This window comes from Dromiciops gliroides, chromosome 2 (genome assembly GCF_019393635.1).
Source record: "Dromiciops gliroides isolate mDroGli1 chromosome 2, mDroGli1.pri, whole genome shotgun sequence".
NCBI classification, from domain to species: domain Eukaryota; kingdom Metazoa; phylum Chordata; class Mammalia; order Microbiotheria; family Microbiotheriidae; genus Dromiciops; species Dromiciops gliroides.
The window spans coordinates 682,783,814-682,801,997 of record NC_057862.1 but is presented as its reverse complement, the minus strand read 5'-3'; the positions used below and the strand labels follow the sequence as shown (position 1 = coordinate 682,801,997).

Genomic DNA, 18,184 nt, shown 5'->3' with positions numbered 1-18,184 from the left:
TGGAATTTGGAACTCAGGACTTAATAAAAAAGAATGTTAACATTGTTTTTAAGATGTTATTTAGGAAAAATCAAATATTTAAAAAAAGAAATTCCTTTTGTTTTTACGTCAATCAATCCATCAGCAAGTATTGACTGAGTTTCCATGTGCCAGGCACTGTGCTAGGTTTAGAAAGAAGCAAACAATGCCTGCCACCAGAATTTCTGGAAGCATCACTTTCTGTTTGCCCTCCCCTTCCTCCCTCTCTTCCTTGCAAAATTGAACCCTCCCTGGTTACAAAGAAAAAGAGTTAGGAACAAGTACCCGGTCCTCCCACCCCTCTGTTGGAAGGAGGGGAGCATGTGCCTCATCTGTTCTGTGGGGATGTGATGGATTTTTCACTTACTCTCATTGGACTCTCTTTCAGGCATCTTTTCATTTCCACAGTTGTAGTGACCGGGTTCATTGTTCTGTTTGCTGATGTTTCACCTCATCCTGTCATACTTTGGATTCCTTACTTCTCAGCCCTCCCTTCTTACTCACAGTAGAACAAATGGCTCCCACCTCACCTGGGCCCTCTTTGGCACTTATGTACAGGCCTTCTTGACTTCCCCTGGGCCTCAGTCTCTGCATGAGAACACCTATAATATCCTTCCAGCTCTAGACTTCTCATTTCTACTCCCACCACCAGCTGAGAGAGCTGGGCTCTCTCTGCCACATAATCAGGGCCTTCCGGGATGGATATCTATCTGTCCCCCAAAGGACACAGTATCAGAAGCAGTGTTCTTACTAGGGGTGGGCAGAGTAGGCAAGCACCCAGGGCACAATGCCTGGAGGGAGAGCGATGAGCCACATTTTTGACTATGACTTATAGAGGCATGCATTCAGAATGTCGATAAATCCCTAGACCGGCCGGCCTGGATTTTGTGATAAGTCAAGTCCCAGGCATTCCCTTGAAGGCTCAAAGTCTCAGTTAACACACAGCAACTTCCAAACCTTGCCTGCGGCTCTGATCAGAACAAAGGGAGGTTTTCCTTCTTGGTTTTTGTTGTTGATTTGTTTTGCCTAAGTAGGAGCTACTTTCCTCCCCTCTATTTCCAGTTCAAAGGGAGAGGAGGTGTGGTGGCCACACTCAGAGAGAAACAGTGAATATTTACCATCAGTCAGCTACTCCACAAGCCTTTTTTAAGCACCTATTATGTGCCAGGCTGTACCATGAGCTGGGGATACAAAAGAAAAAGAAGGTCTGAGGGCTGAACCCCAGGCTTGGAGATAGGATGGAGGAGATGCTAAACTGAGATAAGATGTGACTCCACAATAACAGTTCACAGAATATTAAATACAAAATAATGATAATAACAGGAGAGTGGCTTACCCTCAGGTCATTTCAAACTAGTAGAAATCCAATAATGATGATGATATATTATATATTGTTACATAATATATGTTACATAATATATGTAACAATATATAATGTTACATAATATGTGTAACAACATATAATGTCATTTTATATTATAATAAAGTAACAATAGCTAGCTCCTTAAGTTTTACAAATCACTTTCCTCATATTTCATAGTGAATATGACACTGGACTTAGAGGAGGGAAGACCTGGGTTCAAATTCTGATTTAGATACTTACTGCCTGTATGATGCTGGATCACCTCTTCCTGCCTTGGTTTCTTGATTCATCAAATGAAGTAGTTGGTCTTGGTGGTCTCTAAGGTCCCTTCTAGCTCTATCTATGTGAATCTTTGAATACCAGTGTGACTTGGCACGATGCCTGGCGCATAGTAGGCTTTTCATAAGTATTTATGGATTGTTTTGTGAACATCAAATCTGAGATTTGATGGAAAGCACTTCACAAAGGTGCCATGGATTGCTGTGGTGTGAGGACAGGACTTTTAGCGTCCCACTAAAAACAGACAAAAGCCTGCTCGGGTCAGGTGACTTGTGCTCTCAGGTGACTCAGTTTCCCCGGCACAAAAGAAACCTGCCAGGTCAGACTTCCTATACCACTCAGGTCTACCTCTTTCAAATGCATTTATCACATAATACTTGACACAGAACTGTGATAAGACAGTTATCATTAAATGTGCCTGAGAAACTGTTTGCTGGAGTGAATAGAGTATTGAATGGCATCTTGAGCCAAGGAGGCTGGGGTTCAAATCTTATATTTTTTAATCTGTGCAACCCTGACCAAATCACTTAACCTCTCTGGGCCTCCATCCCCTCCTGGCTCAACTTCTGACATTCCAGACTCATTCACCAAGCCCAAGCTGCCATCTGACCCAGGAACTTCTCTCAGTGCCTGAGGTTTCCCCACCCTGGCACAGCCATCCAACTGTGCACCATAGCATAAAACCCAACCCTTTCATTTTACAGATGAAGAAACTGAGGCCCAGGGAGTATAAATAACTTGTCTAGCATCACATAGCTAGGTTTCAAACCCAGGTCTTCCCAACTCTAAGCCCAGTGCCCTATCCACTCTACCTCACTGCCTCTCATTTCATCCCTGTTACTGTGACTTTAAGAGCTCACAAAGTTCCACTTCCATCATCACTGGGACTCAGCTGATTGGGACTTGGTGCTAATTAGATTGTTTTCAAGCACTTAGACCACTTCCATTTTCCTATAAACAATTACCATGCAGATCACAAATATGCCTCATCTGTTCTTTCCAAGGCAGGGAGGGCACACAGCAGTGGAGTCCTGCCTCGTTAGCCTTTCCCATGCATTACCACTGAGCCGGGCAAATGCTCACGCCATGCTTCTTCAGGAGGGCTCCCAGACCATTCCTGAGTGCTGCAGACTGGCCTTCTGCCCAGGGAGCCTGGAAGGAAGAAGCAGCCTTTAGGGTAGCCTGCCACTTTCAGGGTGCCTACCCCTTCCAAGCCAATCAAACAGATTCTACTAATGTCAATTAGGTGCCTATTGTGTGTAGAACCCTGGGCTCATTTCTACCGGAGATAAAATGGTTTACATTAGGCATTATGCCTGCCTTCATGAGTTTACAATCCAGTAGGGAGATAAGATACCAACATAGACAAAATTAGTAATACTACTAATGACAACATTGATACCAACAATATTACAAAATCAGAACATTAGGGAGTTAAGAAACCAAGTTCTATGAGAAGATAGAGAGAAGGCAAGGCACCTTTATGGAGTTGACATTCTGAGTGAGTTGTGTTAGAGGACAGTCAGAAATTCAGCTAGTTAAAAAAGGGAGGGAAGGCATTTGTCCATAGAGAATCTCATCTCAGTTTAATCCCACAAGCATTTATTAAGCATGTACTACATGCCAGGCATTTTCTAGGTGCTAGGGAAACAAGACAAAAACTGAAATAACCCATGCCCTCAAGAAGTCTATATTTTATTGGGAGAAAGAGTAGCATATCCATAGAAAATGAATTACAAAATACATACAAAGTAATATCCATTGGCGGGCACAGGTCTAACAGGGAGATTTGTTGATGATACAACAGGAATTCTGGAAGGCACAATGGAAAGGTGGGCTTGACTTGGATATGTACCTAGGAGGGATGGTACCAACACAGATGTAAATGAGAAGCGAGCAGTGTGGTTGTCAGAGAAGAAAGCATCAGCCTAGGTGTCTTTTAACTCCAAATCACAAGTTTTGTGAAGAGAGCAGAAAAGAAATAAATTCTTCCTCTCTTCCGTGAAGCAATAGGTTTGGACTGGATGAGCAAAGGCCAAGGAATGAGAGAAATTGGTTCATTTTTTCTTGGTGATGGGAAAGATGGGAGAAGGTAGAAATCATTTATTTATTTTATTATTTTTAATGTCTTAAAGAAGCTGTGTGATGTCATTGGTTGTTGTACAGAAAAAAATTTTACTGAGTTGGGAGATGGAGGATATGGGTTCAAATCCTGACTCTGCCAGTTGCTACCTGTGTGACCTTGGGCAAGTCTCTTCAATGGTATAGTTATCAGTTTCTTCTGTAAATTTTTTACAAAAGGTTAGAATAGATGAACCCTAAGCTTCCTTGTGGCTCTAAACTCATATTTTTATACTACACAATTAAAATTCCATGACCCTTCTACACCATTTCATACTATGCAAATCTTGTCAAGTCAAGTCATCAAGTCAACAAGCATTTCCTTAGCACCTACTGTGTGCCAGGCATTGTGCTAATCAATGGTGATACAAAGTTGAGGGACAGTTCCTGCTCTCAAGGAATTCACAGACTATTAGGGAAGGCAACCTGAAAACAACTTTAGACAAACAAGTTTTATGTAAGATTAGTGGGAGAACCAACAGAATGAAAGTATTAGAATTAAGAGAGTTTGGGAAAGCCTTTTAGTAGAAAGGGTTTTAGTTGGGACTCAAAAGAAGACAGGAAATCTGGGAAGAGGAGATATGGAGAGAGAGTATTCCATGCCTAGAGGTGGGAAATGGAGTCTTGAGTAGGGGCTGGTGTCACTGGATTGCAGAGTATAAGGTGACTGGAGTTGTAGGAAGGGGACAAATTTTGAAAGGCTTATTGTTTTCTTTTTCTTTTTTTTTTTTTGTGAGGCAATTGGGGTTAAGTGACTTGCCCAAGGTCACACAGCTAGTTGTGTCAAATATCTGAGGCCGGATTTGAACTCAGGTCCTCCTGAATCCAGGGCCAGTGCTCTATCCACTGTACCACTTAGCTGTCCCAGGCTTATTGTTTTCTAATCTATCCTCCATTAGGAGAGCCACCCGGGACACCATGGGCTTTCCTCTGGCTATTTTAGCACTCCAGCAGTCTCAGTGGTGGGTCAGTCAGTCAATAAACATTTATTATGTGTCAGGCACTGTACTAAGTGCTAGGGATACAAAGAGGCAAAAGATAGTCCCTGCTCACAAGAAGCTTACAATCTGAGAGGTGGAAAATTGCAGTCAGGAAGACCTATGTTCAAATCCAGTATCAGATACTCCATGGCCGAAGGAAAGTCATGGAACCTCAATCTCCCTCAGTTTCCTCATCTGTAAAGTGGGTATAATAATAGCAATCACCTTCCAGGGTCATCGTAAGGATTAAATGAGACAATATTTGTAAAGTATTTTGCGAATCTTAAAATCCTATATAAATGATGACTATTATGGGGGAGAGTAAGATTCTAAAAATGCAGGACTATATCCTCAGGATTCATTTTTACTCTCTTTTTTGTTACATTTTAATTATTACAAAATGAGTGAATTTTAAAAAATCCTGCCACTAGGAATCTGATTGAAACTGACTAGTAAAAATATATCCAGGTTTTCTGTACTCCCTTTCCCCTTCCTCTTAAGCCTTGCTGTTTGCATCAGGCATGTAATGATGCTCTGCCCTGGAGATGATCTCATGCCCTATGGTGCCAGGATGCTCTGGGAGGAGAGGAGAGCAGGACAGAATCTTGACCTCCCATAACTTCCTCATCTTTTGCATATGAGAGTCATAGCCTTCACATGGCCTGGAGTCTCCAGGGCTTTTAATATCCTGGGTTGGGACAAAAGAACTCAACAGACTCCTTCAGGGCCCAGGGCAAAGTCCCACTCGTTATTCTCTTTGGCCGAGAGCCTGCCAGGGACTTGGTTGGGATTCCGCTGGGAAGTCACTTACAGGAAATGATATGTGGAATTTCCACTTTTATTGGTTCAAGTAGGAAATGACAGGCTTAACCAAGGAAAGAACTGAAGATGTTGCACAGGGCATAACTGGTCTCAGAATCAGAAAGAGTGGGGGGCCAGTTTCCTCCGACAAATACTGGCCACGGAATCCTGAGAGTTTACCACACTCTCTGCTCTAGGAACCTCTCTCAGGGCATAAATTTCAGAGAAGGGTCTGAGATGGATGGGCAAAGGGAGCTTCCCCACTGGGCAGTCCCAATGCCAAGGAAATCACAAAAGGGCCCAAGAAAATCCATCACTGAGTTCTCTCTTGGTTGGATGTTCTGTTCTTGACTATTTAGGCCTAAAAGGGGGAAAGGGAGAATTTGAGAGAAACCAGTATATTTAGCAAAACTATGATTCCTTAATCCAAATGACCTCTCTTGGTTCTCCCTTCTGGAAGTGAGATGAAGGGAAAGTTAGAGGGAAAGAGTTGGTCCTCATTTCAGTTAGGAACAAGGAGATCATAGTCTTCTCCTGTGCTGTGGCCATACACAATTGAAGAACCACATTCAGTTCTGATTGCCCCATTTGTGGAAGGGTGTTTTTAAGTGTAGATGGTCCAAAGGAAGGCCAGCTGGGTGGTAGGACAGCACAGCCCCTTGCATTCCTTCTATGCTATGTGAATACTGGTTGGAGGAATGAATGATGTTTAGTGTGGAGAAGACATAGGTGAACACCAGGCAGTGGAGAGCAGTGGCTCTATGCATTGTTGAACCCGGGTTCAAATTCAACCTTCCACCATTTACCACCTAGGTGACCTGGGAGAGTCAGGTCAATTCTGTCTGTGCCTCAGTTTCCTTCTCTGTAAAATGAAGAGATTGGATGAGATGATACTGAAGGTCACTTCCAGCTCTCAATCTATGACCTTGTGGCATCAATAAGTCCACACTCATTTATTAAGCACTTGCTGTATGCTGAGCCTCAGGGATGACTATCTTCAAATAGCTAAAGTGATGCCATGCTGAAGAGTGAACAGACTGGTTCTCCTGGGTTTCAGAAGGCAGAACAAGGAAGTCCAGGTGTTTGTTGCCAAGAGGCCTGTTGGCTTCCTGGCAAGTACAAGCTTCCTAAAACTTCAAACTTTCCTACAGTGGAACGGGCTACTTTGGGAGGAGGGTAGTGAGCTGCATTCTCCAGGGAGGTATTCAAACAAAGACCGTTTGTTGGGTCTACCACAGTGGGGATTCTTGTTCAGACATGACATAGACTCAATATCTCTGAAGTCCCTTCTAGCTCTGAAGACGGACATTTCTGTGAAACATAAGGTGAGAATGAGGATGTGCAGACCAACTTTTGATCCAATCCTATTGGACATGGTCTACTAATAAGCCTATATGGGATGACACCTGTGGGGGATGGAGGGAGAGGTCCCAACACAAGAGTGGGATAGGAATTGAAATTTTCAAAAAAATCAACCTCACAAATACCATCTTGGGGAAACGAGACAGAATATCAGTTCACTGGGAAAAGATTGGAAGGATGGAATGGACTGTGAGCTCAACATAAGTCACAAAGTGTCACAGTGGCCAAGAAAGCCATTACAATTTTTTTTAATTTATTTTTTAGTGAGGCAATTGGGGTTAAGTGACTTTCCCAGGGTCACACAGCTATTAAGTGTTAAGTGTCTGAGGCCAGATTTGAACTCAGGTACTCCTGACTCCAGGGCCGGTGCTCTAGCCACTGCGCCATCTAGCTGCCCCAAGCCATTACAATTTAAGGTCATGTAGGAAGAGAGGGGTATGCTTGTCCAGGACGAGGGAGACGATAGACTGCATTCTGGCCAGATCCTATCTGTCCTATTGGCATTGCCTTTATTTTGTACCATGTAAGCATTGGCAAAGGGGCTGGTCAGGTTGCCCCCACCCACCATGGCTGGAATGCCCACTCTCCTCATTGCTACCTCTTAGAATACCTAGCTCTCTTCAAGGGATTACCACAAGGACTGGGAAACTCTCAGGAAAGGAAACCCCCTCCCCTACCAATGCAGGTTAGTACTTCTGAGTCTTAGAAAGTTGCCAAAGCAGTGAGTGGTTAAGGAACTGGTCACATAGCCAGTATGTGACTCAATGCTCCTGTTATTATGACTATCTCCAGTTTATCCTGTATGTAACTTGTTTGCATATAGTTTTTTGCATGTTGTTTCCCCCAATAGACTGTGAGATCTTTGAGGGTAGGGACTGTCTTTTGACTTTTTTTTGTATCCCTAATCCTTAGCACAGTGCCTGGTATATAAGTTGTTGTTGTTCTATTGTTTTTCAGTCATGTATGACTCTTCATGACTCAATTTGGGTTTTGTTTTGTGGTGTGTTTTTTTTTTTTTTGCAAAGATACTGGAGTGGTTTGCTGTCTTCTTTCCCAGATCATTTTACAGATGAGGAAACTGAGGCAAACAGGGTAAAGTGACTTGCCCAGGGTCACATAGCTAGGAAGTGTCTGAGGCTGGATTTGAACTCAGGAAGATGAATCTTTGTGACTTCAGGCCTGGTGCCCTAACCATTGCACCATGGTACACAACAGTCATTTAATAAATGCTTATTTATTGTTTGTTGTGTTAGAGACTTGAACCCAAGTCTTCTTGACTTTGAGAGTAGCATCTAATTACTTCCCTTAGCCCCCAGTGGCTTCTTTCACATCTCAGCTCAAATGTCAGATTTTATACAAAGCCTCTCTTGACCATGCAGATGCTAGTACATCCTTCCCCCAATTATCTTCTGCTTTGTAAATATTTTAGATAGATACAGTGTCTCTCCTCTATGCATTCTAAGCATCTCTGAGGCAGGAACTGTTTTCCTTATCATTATGTTCCTAGTGTCCCCACGTCGCAGTGCCTGTATGCGCATGCAGTAAGTGCTTAATAAATGCTTATTAGTTGATTGAGAAGATTCAGATGTGTGAATGGGGAAGATAGCCAATCATCTTCAAGGATTTGAAGGACATGTCAAATCAGGATTAGATTTAGTTTTCATTCTGAGTAGGGTAGAAAACAAGCATTTATATAGCACCTTCTGTATACCAGATACTGTGAAAAGTGCTTTATGAAGATTATCCCATTTGACCCTATGAGGTAGATTCTATTCTCATCCCCCATTTTACAGTTGAGGAAACTAAGGCAGAGCTTAAAGTGACTTGCCCCACTAGTAAGTGTCTAAGATCAGATTTGAACTCAAATACTTTGGACTCCAGGCCCAGTGCTTCATCCATTGTGCCACCTAGTTGCCTTAGCCTCAGTAGACTATAACCTACCTCCTTGAAGCCAGGGACCATTTTATTTTCATTCTTGTCTCTCCAGTGCCTAGCACAGGGTCTAGCATATAATAGGAGCTTAATAAATGCTTGCTTGTAGGCTTGAATCTTGGGCCAGAGAGGGCAGAATGGGAAACAATGGGTAGATGTTGCAAAGGTACCATTTTAATTTAATGAACTTCCATGGAAGGAAAACATGTCTAACCATTCCAAAGTGGATGGGCTGCCTCAGAAGGAAGGAAGTTCCCCTGCTCTAGAGGTCTTCAAGCAGAGTCTGGGTGACTCCTCATAGGGGTTGGTGGAGAGGGGATTTTGTCCAGGTCAGGGTTGTTTCAAATGGCTGCTGAGGACCCGTCCCATGCTGATAGAGTATTCTAGAGGAAGAAAGAGAGGGTAACTATCCAGTGACCTCAGGAAAGAAAGCAAGGAGAAGCCTCATCCCACTTCAGACCCCTTGTTATTAATTTTTATATCTGGATATAAGCTATCCACAGCTTCCACTCATGTGCTAGAATTTCTAGTGACAGCCAGGCAGGATCCCCTGTGTTTTCTCCAAGCATGGGCCTCTAAGGTCGAGAGACAATGAGTTAGGGACCCAAGCTCCCCCTTTCTCTCTCTACTTGACCCATTTTGAATTGACGGCTAAATCCATAGTGTATGTAGGGATCAGGCAGAGCATAAACCCAAAGCACTGTCAGGCAGGAGGAGCCCAAAGTAGGGTAATTTCCATCCGAAGAATCATCAGAGGTCGCACTTTTAAATTGAATAAATCCTTTTGGAAGGCTCTTTCTTAGCCCTAAATCAATTTGATTCTGTGTAAAATCCCATCTCCTTCTAGGTTTTCCCTCTCCAGAGCCATCCACATCAGCACGCTTCAATAAATATTAATGTTTTCACCAAACAGATCTTTGAGGGTGGGTGGGGGTGGGGAACAATATAATGAGACGTAGCTGGCTTGAGAGGGGGCCCACTTAGAGTTATACCATCCAAATAAGAGAGAGAAGGAGAAAGAGAGGGGAGGAGGGGACTAGGGGAAAGGAGAGGGGAGAAGAAGGGAGACAGAGGCAGAGTTAGACAGATGGAAACCAAGAGAAGAGAAGGGAGTGGAGAAAGAGAAAGCAGATAAAGGAGAGAAGAAAGAGGAAGGAAAAGAGAAAAGACGAAGAGGAGAGAGAGAGGAGGTGTGAGACAGAAGAGAAGAGTTGAACAGAGAGGAGAGAGAAAAAAGGAAGAGAAAGAGTAAAGAGAGAAAAGGTAGAAGAGAGGAGAAAAAAGAGAAGGGGGGATGCCTTACTAGTGTTTAATGAGAAGAAAGATCGAAATCCGAGTGTTGGTTTAGAAAAAAAATGGCCTTGAAAAAGAAAGAAGGATTCGTTGGACTTTAGAAACTGGGGACAGGCTGTGGCCCAGAGCTGGTGTGGAGCAGTGGAGGGCATCTCACCTCTGGACCATCTGAGTTTGGAGAGAGAGAGAGAGAGAGAGAGAGAGAGAGAGAGAGAGAGAGAGAGAGAGAGAGAGAGAGAGAGAGAGAGAGAGAGAGAGATTTCATTAGCATAATATCAAGTGTTTAAAAAGTTCAGAATCAAAAGGGAAAACAAGCAGTTGCTGAAATTCACAGCAGTCTTTAAAGTTTGCAAAAGCATTTTACATCCAACATCATTTATTATCTCACCTGAACTTTACAAAAACTCTAGGAAATGGGGATAACAGGCATTATTATTCCCATTTAAAAAAAAACAACAAATTGAGGTTCAGAGAAATTAAGTCATTTGCCCAGGATTACATGGTTAGGTATCAGTGACAGGATTTGAAGCCAGGTCTTCCTGTCTCTTATACCCAAATGCTCGGAGGTATAATGAAAAAAATATCTCTATATAAATAAAATTATAGACATAATTTAATTTTATTATTATTGTTATGGTGGTAATTATTAGAGATACAGCATGGTGTAATGGGATAGAGAGCCAGCCTTAGAGTCAGGAAGACCTGAGTTTAAGCCCTGTCTCTGACAGGTACTGGCTGCATGACCTTGGGCAAGGTCACTTAAACCTGCCAGTGGCCCAGCAAACCAGGTGTGGATTTGCCTCGGAAGGAGGGAAATTTTTTATATCCATGAAATCACATGTCCATCCATCACCATCCTCATCATAATCATCATTTTATTTGATGCTGAACTTTGCAGACATCTCCTGCTTTGCTGATGAAGGTCACACCTTTACCTTATACCCCTGCACCCACTGCAGGACAAAGAAGATCAGATACTCCCCACTGCCCTCTCCAGTGATCAAATCCACAGCTTGGCTCAAGTTTCTAATGTGGGATGAACTGCCCATCCTTTTCTCCTCCAACTATCAGCAATTGCCAGATTTATTTAGACCTATATGCATACTTATTTTGAATCTGTTAAAAGTTATTTGAGAAGTGTTGGTGACCCTTCCTGCAATAAACCTTGGTGTGAATTCAGAGAGGACAGCTTGAACTCCTCCTAGACATAGATGAAGATAGAGTTCTAGATTCTCTCCATCTCTGTCTCTCTCTTTGTCTCTCTTTTTCTTTGTCTCTCTGTTGCTTCATCTCTGTATCTGTGTCTCCTTCTGTCTCCCCCTCCCTCCCTCTTCATTTCTGACTCTCTCCTTTTTTTTCTCTCACAGGCTCTCTTTGTCTATTCTTTGTCTCTGTCTTTGTGTCTTAGTCTCTGCTCTCTCTGTCTCTGTATGTCTCTATCTCTCTAACTCTTCATGTTTTCATTTATGGCTTTTTTATGTCTTTGTCTCTTTGTATCCGTCTGTCTGTCTATATCATTTTTGAATTCACACTCGGGCTTACTGTCGGAACAATCACCAACACTTCCCCAAATATCTTTTAACTGATGGAAAACAAAAATACCCTTTCGATGTAGCCAAAGCTCTGGAGAGTGCGGCTTGCCTTCTCCTTCCTCCACCTCCCTCACTTTGCCTGTTTATCTGTTCACCCTCCTCCTTAATGGAGAGAGAAATGCCATTAATTGGCTCATTGGTGGTTTCTTTTGTACAGTTTTTTTTGGGGGAAGCAACCCTTGTCGCCAAGTCCACAATGACATCCCCTTGATCACCCCTGTGTGCAAAAGGCTACTTGGATGGATGCTGTTATTCCCCCTTTATTTGTGTTGGTGGTAAATCCTGGGGAAAAAATGTCTATCTTTTCCTTTAAAGTTCTGATTCAAGGCATGGATGTGAGAGTTCTGAAGGGACTTTGGGACTGCGGTAAAAATTCGTTGTCATAGCAACAGGAAGGGAAATAGGCCTTGCTCACCTGGGACTTTTACTTACTGCAAAAGCTCGGTTTATTTTTATTTTTTATTTTTTTAAGGGAAGGACTCTGCAAGTGAAATAAATAAATATATAAAACTTATTGTGTTTGGAAACCTGTTTTTCAAATATTAAAAAATGCAACTCCCTTCAAGGATTCCTCTGCTCTTTTCCCTCAGCTGGGGGTGACTGGCTAATTAAAGATGCCTTGTTTTTCCAAGTTGCACAACTGGGTTCTGGTAGGAGATGCCTGGCTTCACCAGGGCCCTGCAAATGACACACCCAAACCATTTTCTGTCCTTTGTTTTCAAAGCCTGAAAAGAGTAATAGAAATGGTCACTGGTCATTATGAATCCAGCACTCAGCAAGAAGGGAGGGACAGCCCTATAGAACCAGGCTCCCCTTGGACTCCAAAAGATCATTTTCTAAGTTGTAAATGAATTGGCTGGAAAAGGCATGAAATTCTGGTGTGTGTGTGTGTGTGTGTGTGTGTGTGTGTGTGTGTGTGTGTGTGTGTGTGTGTGAGAGAGAGAGAGAGAGAGAGAGAGAGAGAGAGAGAGAGAGAGAGAGAGAGAGAGAGACTAAAAGGGTACCTGTGTATCTACACATCTGGCCAGTTGGAAAGCGTCATGTCTGACCCACACTGGGATTCTTGGATGAGTCCTGACATTTCAAACTCATGTCAGAGACATCTCTGCCTGATAGGGGTCATCACTGGCCATGAATAAGGAACTACCAGGGGGCTGTGTCCCGATGCCTCCTTGACAATCCTAGCTAGTGGGTGGGGTTGGGGAGATAACAGCGCTGTTACCACCACTGGAAAGCATTCCAAATGGTGGAGCCTTAAAGGTCAGCCCTGCACTTGCCTCTAGGACAGTGAGTTGAAATTTCCCAGATTTGAATCACGATCATCCTTCAAATACAATTAAATAAATGAAGACCCATCCAGACCCCCTCCCCCCTTAGGAACAATTAATAATGAAAATATTAATAAACCCCCAGGTTTCCTTTAAGGTGTAACTTTTCTCCTTTTCTCTGCAGATTCTTTTTAAAATTTTTCCTGAAGTGCAATCAGAATTGTTTGAAAACAGCAGGAAACCCCAGGGACATGCGGCGCTTCCAGGTAAGGGGTCTGCTGTAGCCGTAAGTAAACCTTGCCACTTTCCTTCACAATGAAAAAGATGACAGTAAATGATAAACCATATCTGCTGGTGTGAAAACTGCCTTCATTGGAAGGGTTTAGACCTTCTGCCTTCTCTCCTAGATCCCTGCAGGAAGATGTTCCGAGCAGAGGTAGAGACAGAATAGAAAGCTTTCGGGTTATCACTCCCAAATTCCCAAGGACTCTTGTCATTGAGACCTAGCCACCTGGGATCTTTCCAGTGCTTTCTGTCCCATCTCATGAACGCTTTCAAACTTTCAATGGTATTTGCCCCCCCCCTTTCCCTCCCTCCCTCCCCCTCTCTCTCCCTCCCTCTCTCTTTCTCTTCCTCCCTCCCTCCCTCCCTCCCTCACTCCCTCCCTCTCTGGACCCTTCCAAAACTGGTCAGCCAAATCATCATGGTCACTTTAAGAGCTCCACACAGCAATAGGTCCCATGGGACAGTGACCCGGCTGCTTAGCAGTTACATTGGCCAGTGGTTCCATCACCCCATCACTGATGTATCGAGAATATGAGCTAATAAAAAACACACAGTGAGGCGAACTGTGTTGGGTTGGAAATGTAAGCAAGTCTACTCCCTTGCAATCGCCTCCCCTCTTCCTTAATCTTTGAAGTACCCATATTTAATTCATCAAATGACTTTCCTGCCATTTGTCCCTAGCCCAAATGCAGAAGGGGAAAAAGTAGAAATAAAGCATTTTAAGGAAGCTAATACTTTGTAGCCTGACATAGTTCTAAGGCTTTACAGCTCAATTGGTCACCTTCTGAAACATTTCCTTGTCTTCTGTCTTAACCTCTGAACCAGAGAACAGGCAAGAATTATCTAAGCCCATTTTCAAGATGGAAAAATGGAAACATGAGGAGAAGATAGGTGAAAGGGCTTTAAAGATGAAGGGACTGAGGGTGAGAGAGATCAGAGGCAGAGCTGGAAGGGGCTCTAGAGGTCCTCTACTCTACCCTCCTGCCCCCACTTTACAGATAAGGCAACTGAGACCTAGAGGGATTAAGTGCCTGGTCCAAGGTTAATAAACTGCCAGGCTGGGATTTAAAAAGCAGTTTCCTAACTCCAAATCCAGCAGCCTTTTCATTTTACTCTGCTGATGAAGTAATTTACCCAAGATCCTATAGTGATAGGTCCAGGATTAGAACCTGGGTCTTTCAAACCTCCTGGTGGAGGTTTGAACTGATACAGTTTTCCCACTGTATCAGTCTGCCTTTGTCCAACCCCTGATGTCTGCAGTTAACTAAGACATGGCCAATGCTGGAAATCGAGGCAATTCAGCTTCTGTTTCTAGTAACTCTCAAATGGTCTTGGAGGCACCAAAGTGGACTCTCTCCCCTCCACAGCCCCTTGCAAGAGATGGTCTGATTCCAGCTCAGCTCTTTGCATCAACCACTGAATCTCTCCTGCCTCCGGCAGACTGTGGCCACCCTAGCTAGATGCCATGGGCTCATGATAAGAAATGGCAAAGATGACCCTAACCCTCATTTGCCTTGAGGACCCAAACACATGGAAGGAATCTGGAAGCCTCTGAATGAGATCTAGCAGCAACATCAGCTACAGGAGAATCAGAAGATGAAGGTTCAAGCCTCAACTCTGATCCTGTCTAACCCTAGACAAGCCCCTTCACCTCTGAGTCTCAATGTCTTCTTCCCCAAAATGGTAATATTAGGAAAGCCTTGTGGAGACTTTATTATATTTTTTTTGTGTGTGTGGCAATTGGGGTTAAGTGACTTGCCCAGGGTCACACAGCTAGTAAGTGTTAAGTGTCTGAGGCCAGATTTGAACTCAGGTACTCCTGACTCCAGGGCCGGTGCTCTATCCGCTGTGCCATCTAGCTGCCCCTGAGACTGAATTTGAATTCAGGTCCTTCTGCTTCAGTTTCCTCACCTGTAAAAATGGAGATTATAATAGCACCCATCTCCCAGGGTTATTGTGAGAATAAAAAGGGATGATATTTGTAAAGTGTTTTGCAAACCTTAACAATATATGTATATATATCACATATATACCATATCTATATGTGATATATAGAGACATACACACATATATGCTAATTATTGTCATCAATATTGATATGTATTTTCAAATTTAGTACATTTGAAATCTGGGATAATTCAGAAATCTGGGGGTGCGCTAAAGTTGGATCGCATCATTTGTGAAGAACAAAGGTGGGGGGAAGAGTTTGCTAAGCAGTAGTGTAAATAAGATCACAGGGAGAATGTTTTACTTATGTAGGAGAAGACACTTTAAAAACACCCATTCACTCACAAACAGTTCATGTGCTCATTACTAATCATTCTGATACCCTCCTTGAAGATGGTTCCCAATGGATTCCCTAATGGGGGAAGTGGCACCTTGTTGGGGCCATTTGAATTGTTGTCTGCAAATGAAAATGAAAGAAGCAGCTACGGGGAGGGAAAGTTTGTTTCCTTCTTTGTTTTCTGGGACCAAGACTGGGCATGCCAATTTCTTAGAGTTCCAGGTATTCTCAGCATTGTTTTTTTGTGGGGCCATGAGGGTTAAGTGACTTGCTCAGGGTCACACAGCTAGTGTCAAGTGTCTGAGGCCTCATTTGAACTCAGGTCCTCCTGACTCCAGAGTCAGTACTCTACCCACTGTGCCACCTAGTTGCCCCCAACTCTCAGCATTTTAAAAAATCATTTACATGACTATTTGTAAACCTTTCCAAGGGGGTGGATTCTGCCTCTTTCACTTAAGTGAGTGTTCTCTTGCATCTCTGGGTTCCTCATGTTTATTCTTTCTTACCGCCCAATAATATCCCATTACATTCATCTACTGCAGGTTCTTCCACTGTTCCCCAATATGTATATATCTATATCTAATCTATATCTATCTATATCTGCCCCACTATAGCTTATATCTCTATCTATCTATCTATCTATCTATCTATCTATCTATCTATCTATCTATCTATCTATCTATCTATCTATCTATCTATCTATCTACCTATCTACCTATCTATCTACCCCACACTCTCACATTACTTCTCATCTCACACATTCCCTACAAATGTCGATGCTATGAATATTTTGGTGTATGTGTCTTTGATTTCAATGCACATGCTATTATTAGTGGAATTGCTGGATACATTTCAATTAGAACAGTCCTAGGTTTCAGACTTCACTAATTCAGGCTGGTCTTGTCACTAGAATGTAGGCTTTCTGAGGTCCAGGGCTCATTGGTTTTTGCCTTTATATCCTTAGTGGTTTTTATTTTTCTTTTTTTTTTAAAGAATGATTTCTATTGAATAGAGAATTTCCAGTGTGGACACTCCCTTCACCAATCCAGACCAGCACTTTTTCTGCAATTTACAGTCTTAGAGATTTTCCTAGGGCCACAGAGGAGTTTAATGTCTTATGCAGGCTCACATAGAAAGTATGCGTCAGAAGCAGGAATTGAAGCCAGGTCTTTTTGTTTGTTGGTTTGTTTTTGTTTTTGTTTTTTGTTTGTTTGTTTGTTTTGCTGAGGCATTTGGGGTTAAGTGACTTGCCCAGGGTCACACAGCTAGTAAGTTGTCAAGTATCTGAGGCCAGATTTGAACTCAGGTCCTCCTGACTCCAGGGCTGGTGCTCTACCCACTGTGCCACCTAGCTGCCCCTCTGCTACCTAGCTGCCCCTCAGAAGCCAGGTCTTTTTGCCTTCCAAGCCAACTCTCTGTCTTGTATGCCCTGCTGCCTCATAGCCCCTTAGAAAACATGATCTCATTTATTTCACAGCAAGCCATTGGCAAAACTATGACCATCCTCATTTATGCGTGTAAAAACTGAGGCACAGAAAACTTGAAAGGTTTACCAATGATCACATAGTAAGTAAGCATCAGAGTTAGGATTTGAACCCAGGACTGACTTACTGATGCCACGGTAGGCCCTCTGTGCATTATGCCACATCAAAGTCTGTTTCTGATTTGAGCCAAGCCATTATATAAATGAGATCTTGGGTCCTGGCTTCCTCCCTCAGTATCTGTTACTCAAGTTATTTTAAACTTTTGGACACACTTTTCTCTTTAAATAGCCCTCTGACACACTCGGCAATGTGTCCATCATACCTTTAAACTTTGATGCTTGAGGCATCTTGCAGACTGGAAATCAATCCCCCTGGCTTATTTTTTTTTAAATTTTTTTCTTTTTGGTGAGGCAATTGGGGTTAAGTGACTTGCCCAGGGTCATACAGAGTAAGTGTCAAGTGTCCAAGGCTGGATTTGAACTCAGGTCCTCCTGACTCCAGGGATGGTGCTTTATCCACTGCACCATCTAGCTGCCCTGCCCCCCCCCCAGCTTATAAGAGGGAGCTGCCAAGCCCAGATTGACACACAGACAGACTCCCCTTGGCTCATGGAAATCATCTGTGACATGTGCAAACAGGGCAGAAGCTCTGTAAAGGTGTTCGCAAACTTTGTCATTGTCTTGTTTCTGGGGCAAAGGACCCCAGGGTCACAACTTAGGAGTGTGCCAGGGACCTCAGTGGTCCTCTAGTCCAATTCTCTCATGTCACAGACATAAGTGACTTACCCAAAGTCACCCAGGTAATCGGAGGCGGAAGCAGGCTTTGAGCCCAAGGCCACTGACTCCATATCCATTTTCTTTGTCACATTACCATGCTGTCACCTTGATAGACAAAGAAATTAATTATAAACCTTCCTTGAAGTTTTGGATACTACAGTAGTGGGAGCAAGAGTCCCGCTCTTGAATTGAGAACACCTAGAGGTCAAACCTTACCTCTCACATCATTCACTCACCTAACCCTTCGTGTCTCAATTTCCTTATGTGCCACATTTCCTTATAGCCAACAGTGTTTTAGAATTTTCAAAGTGCTCTCTCTCTCTCTCTTTTGATTATCACAACAACC

At 43.1% G+C, this 18,184-nt stretch overlaps 1 protein-coding gene across 1 annotated transcript in view; it reads left to right on the top strand.

Moving 5' to 3' along the window:
- EBF2 (EBF transcription factor 2) overlaps positions 1-18,184 on the top strand; it is a 263,562-nt gene that overhangs the window by 180,568 nt on the left and 64,810 nt on the right. The window contains exon 7 of the mRNA XM_043984840.1: positions 13,194-13,275. Coding sequence (XP_043840775.1) covers positions 13,194-13,275 — 82 coding nt within the window. The remainder of the gene's footprint in view (positions 1-13,193; positions 13,276-18,184) is intronic.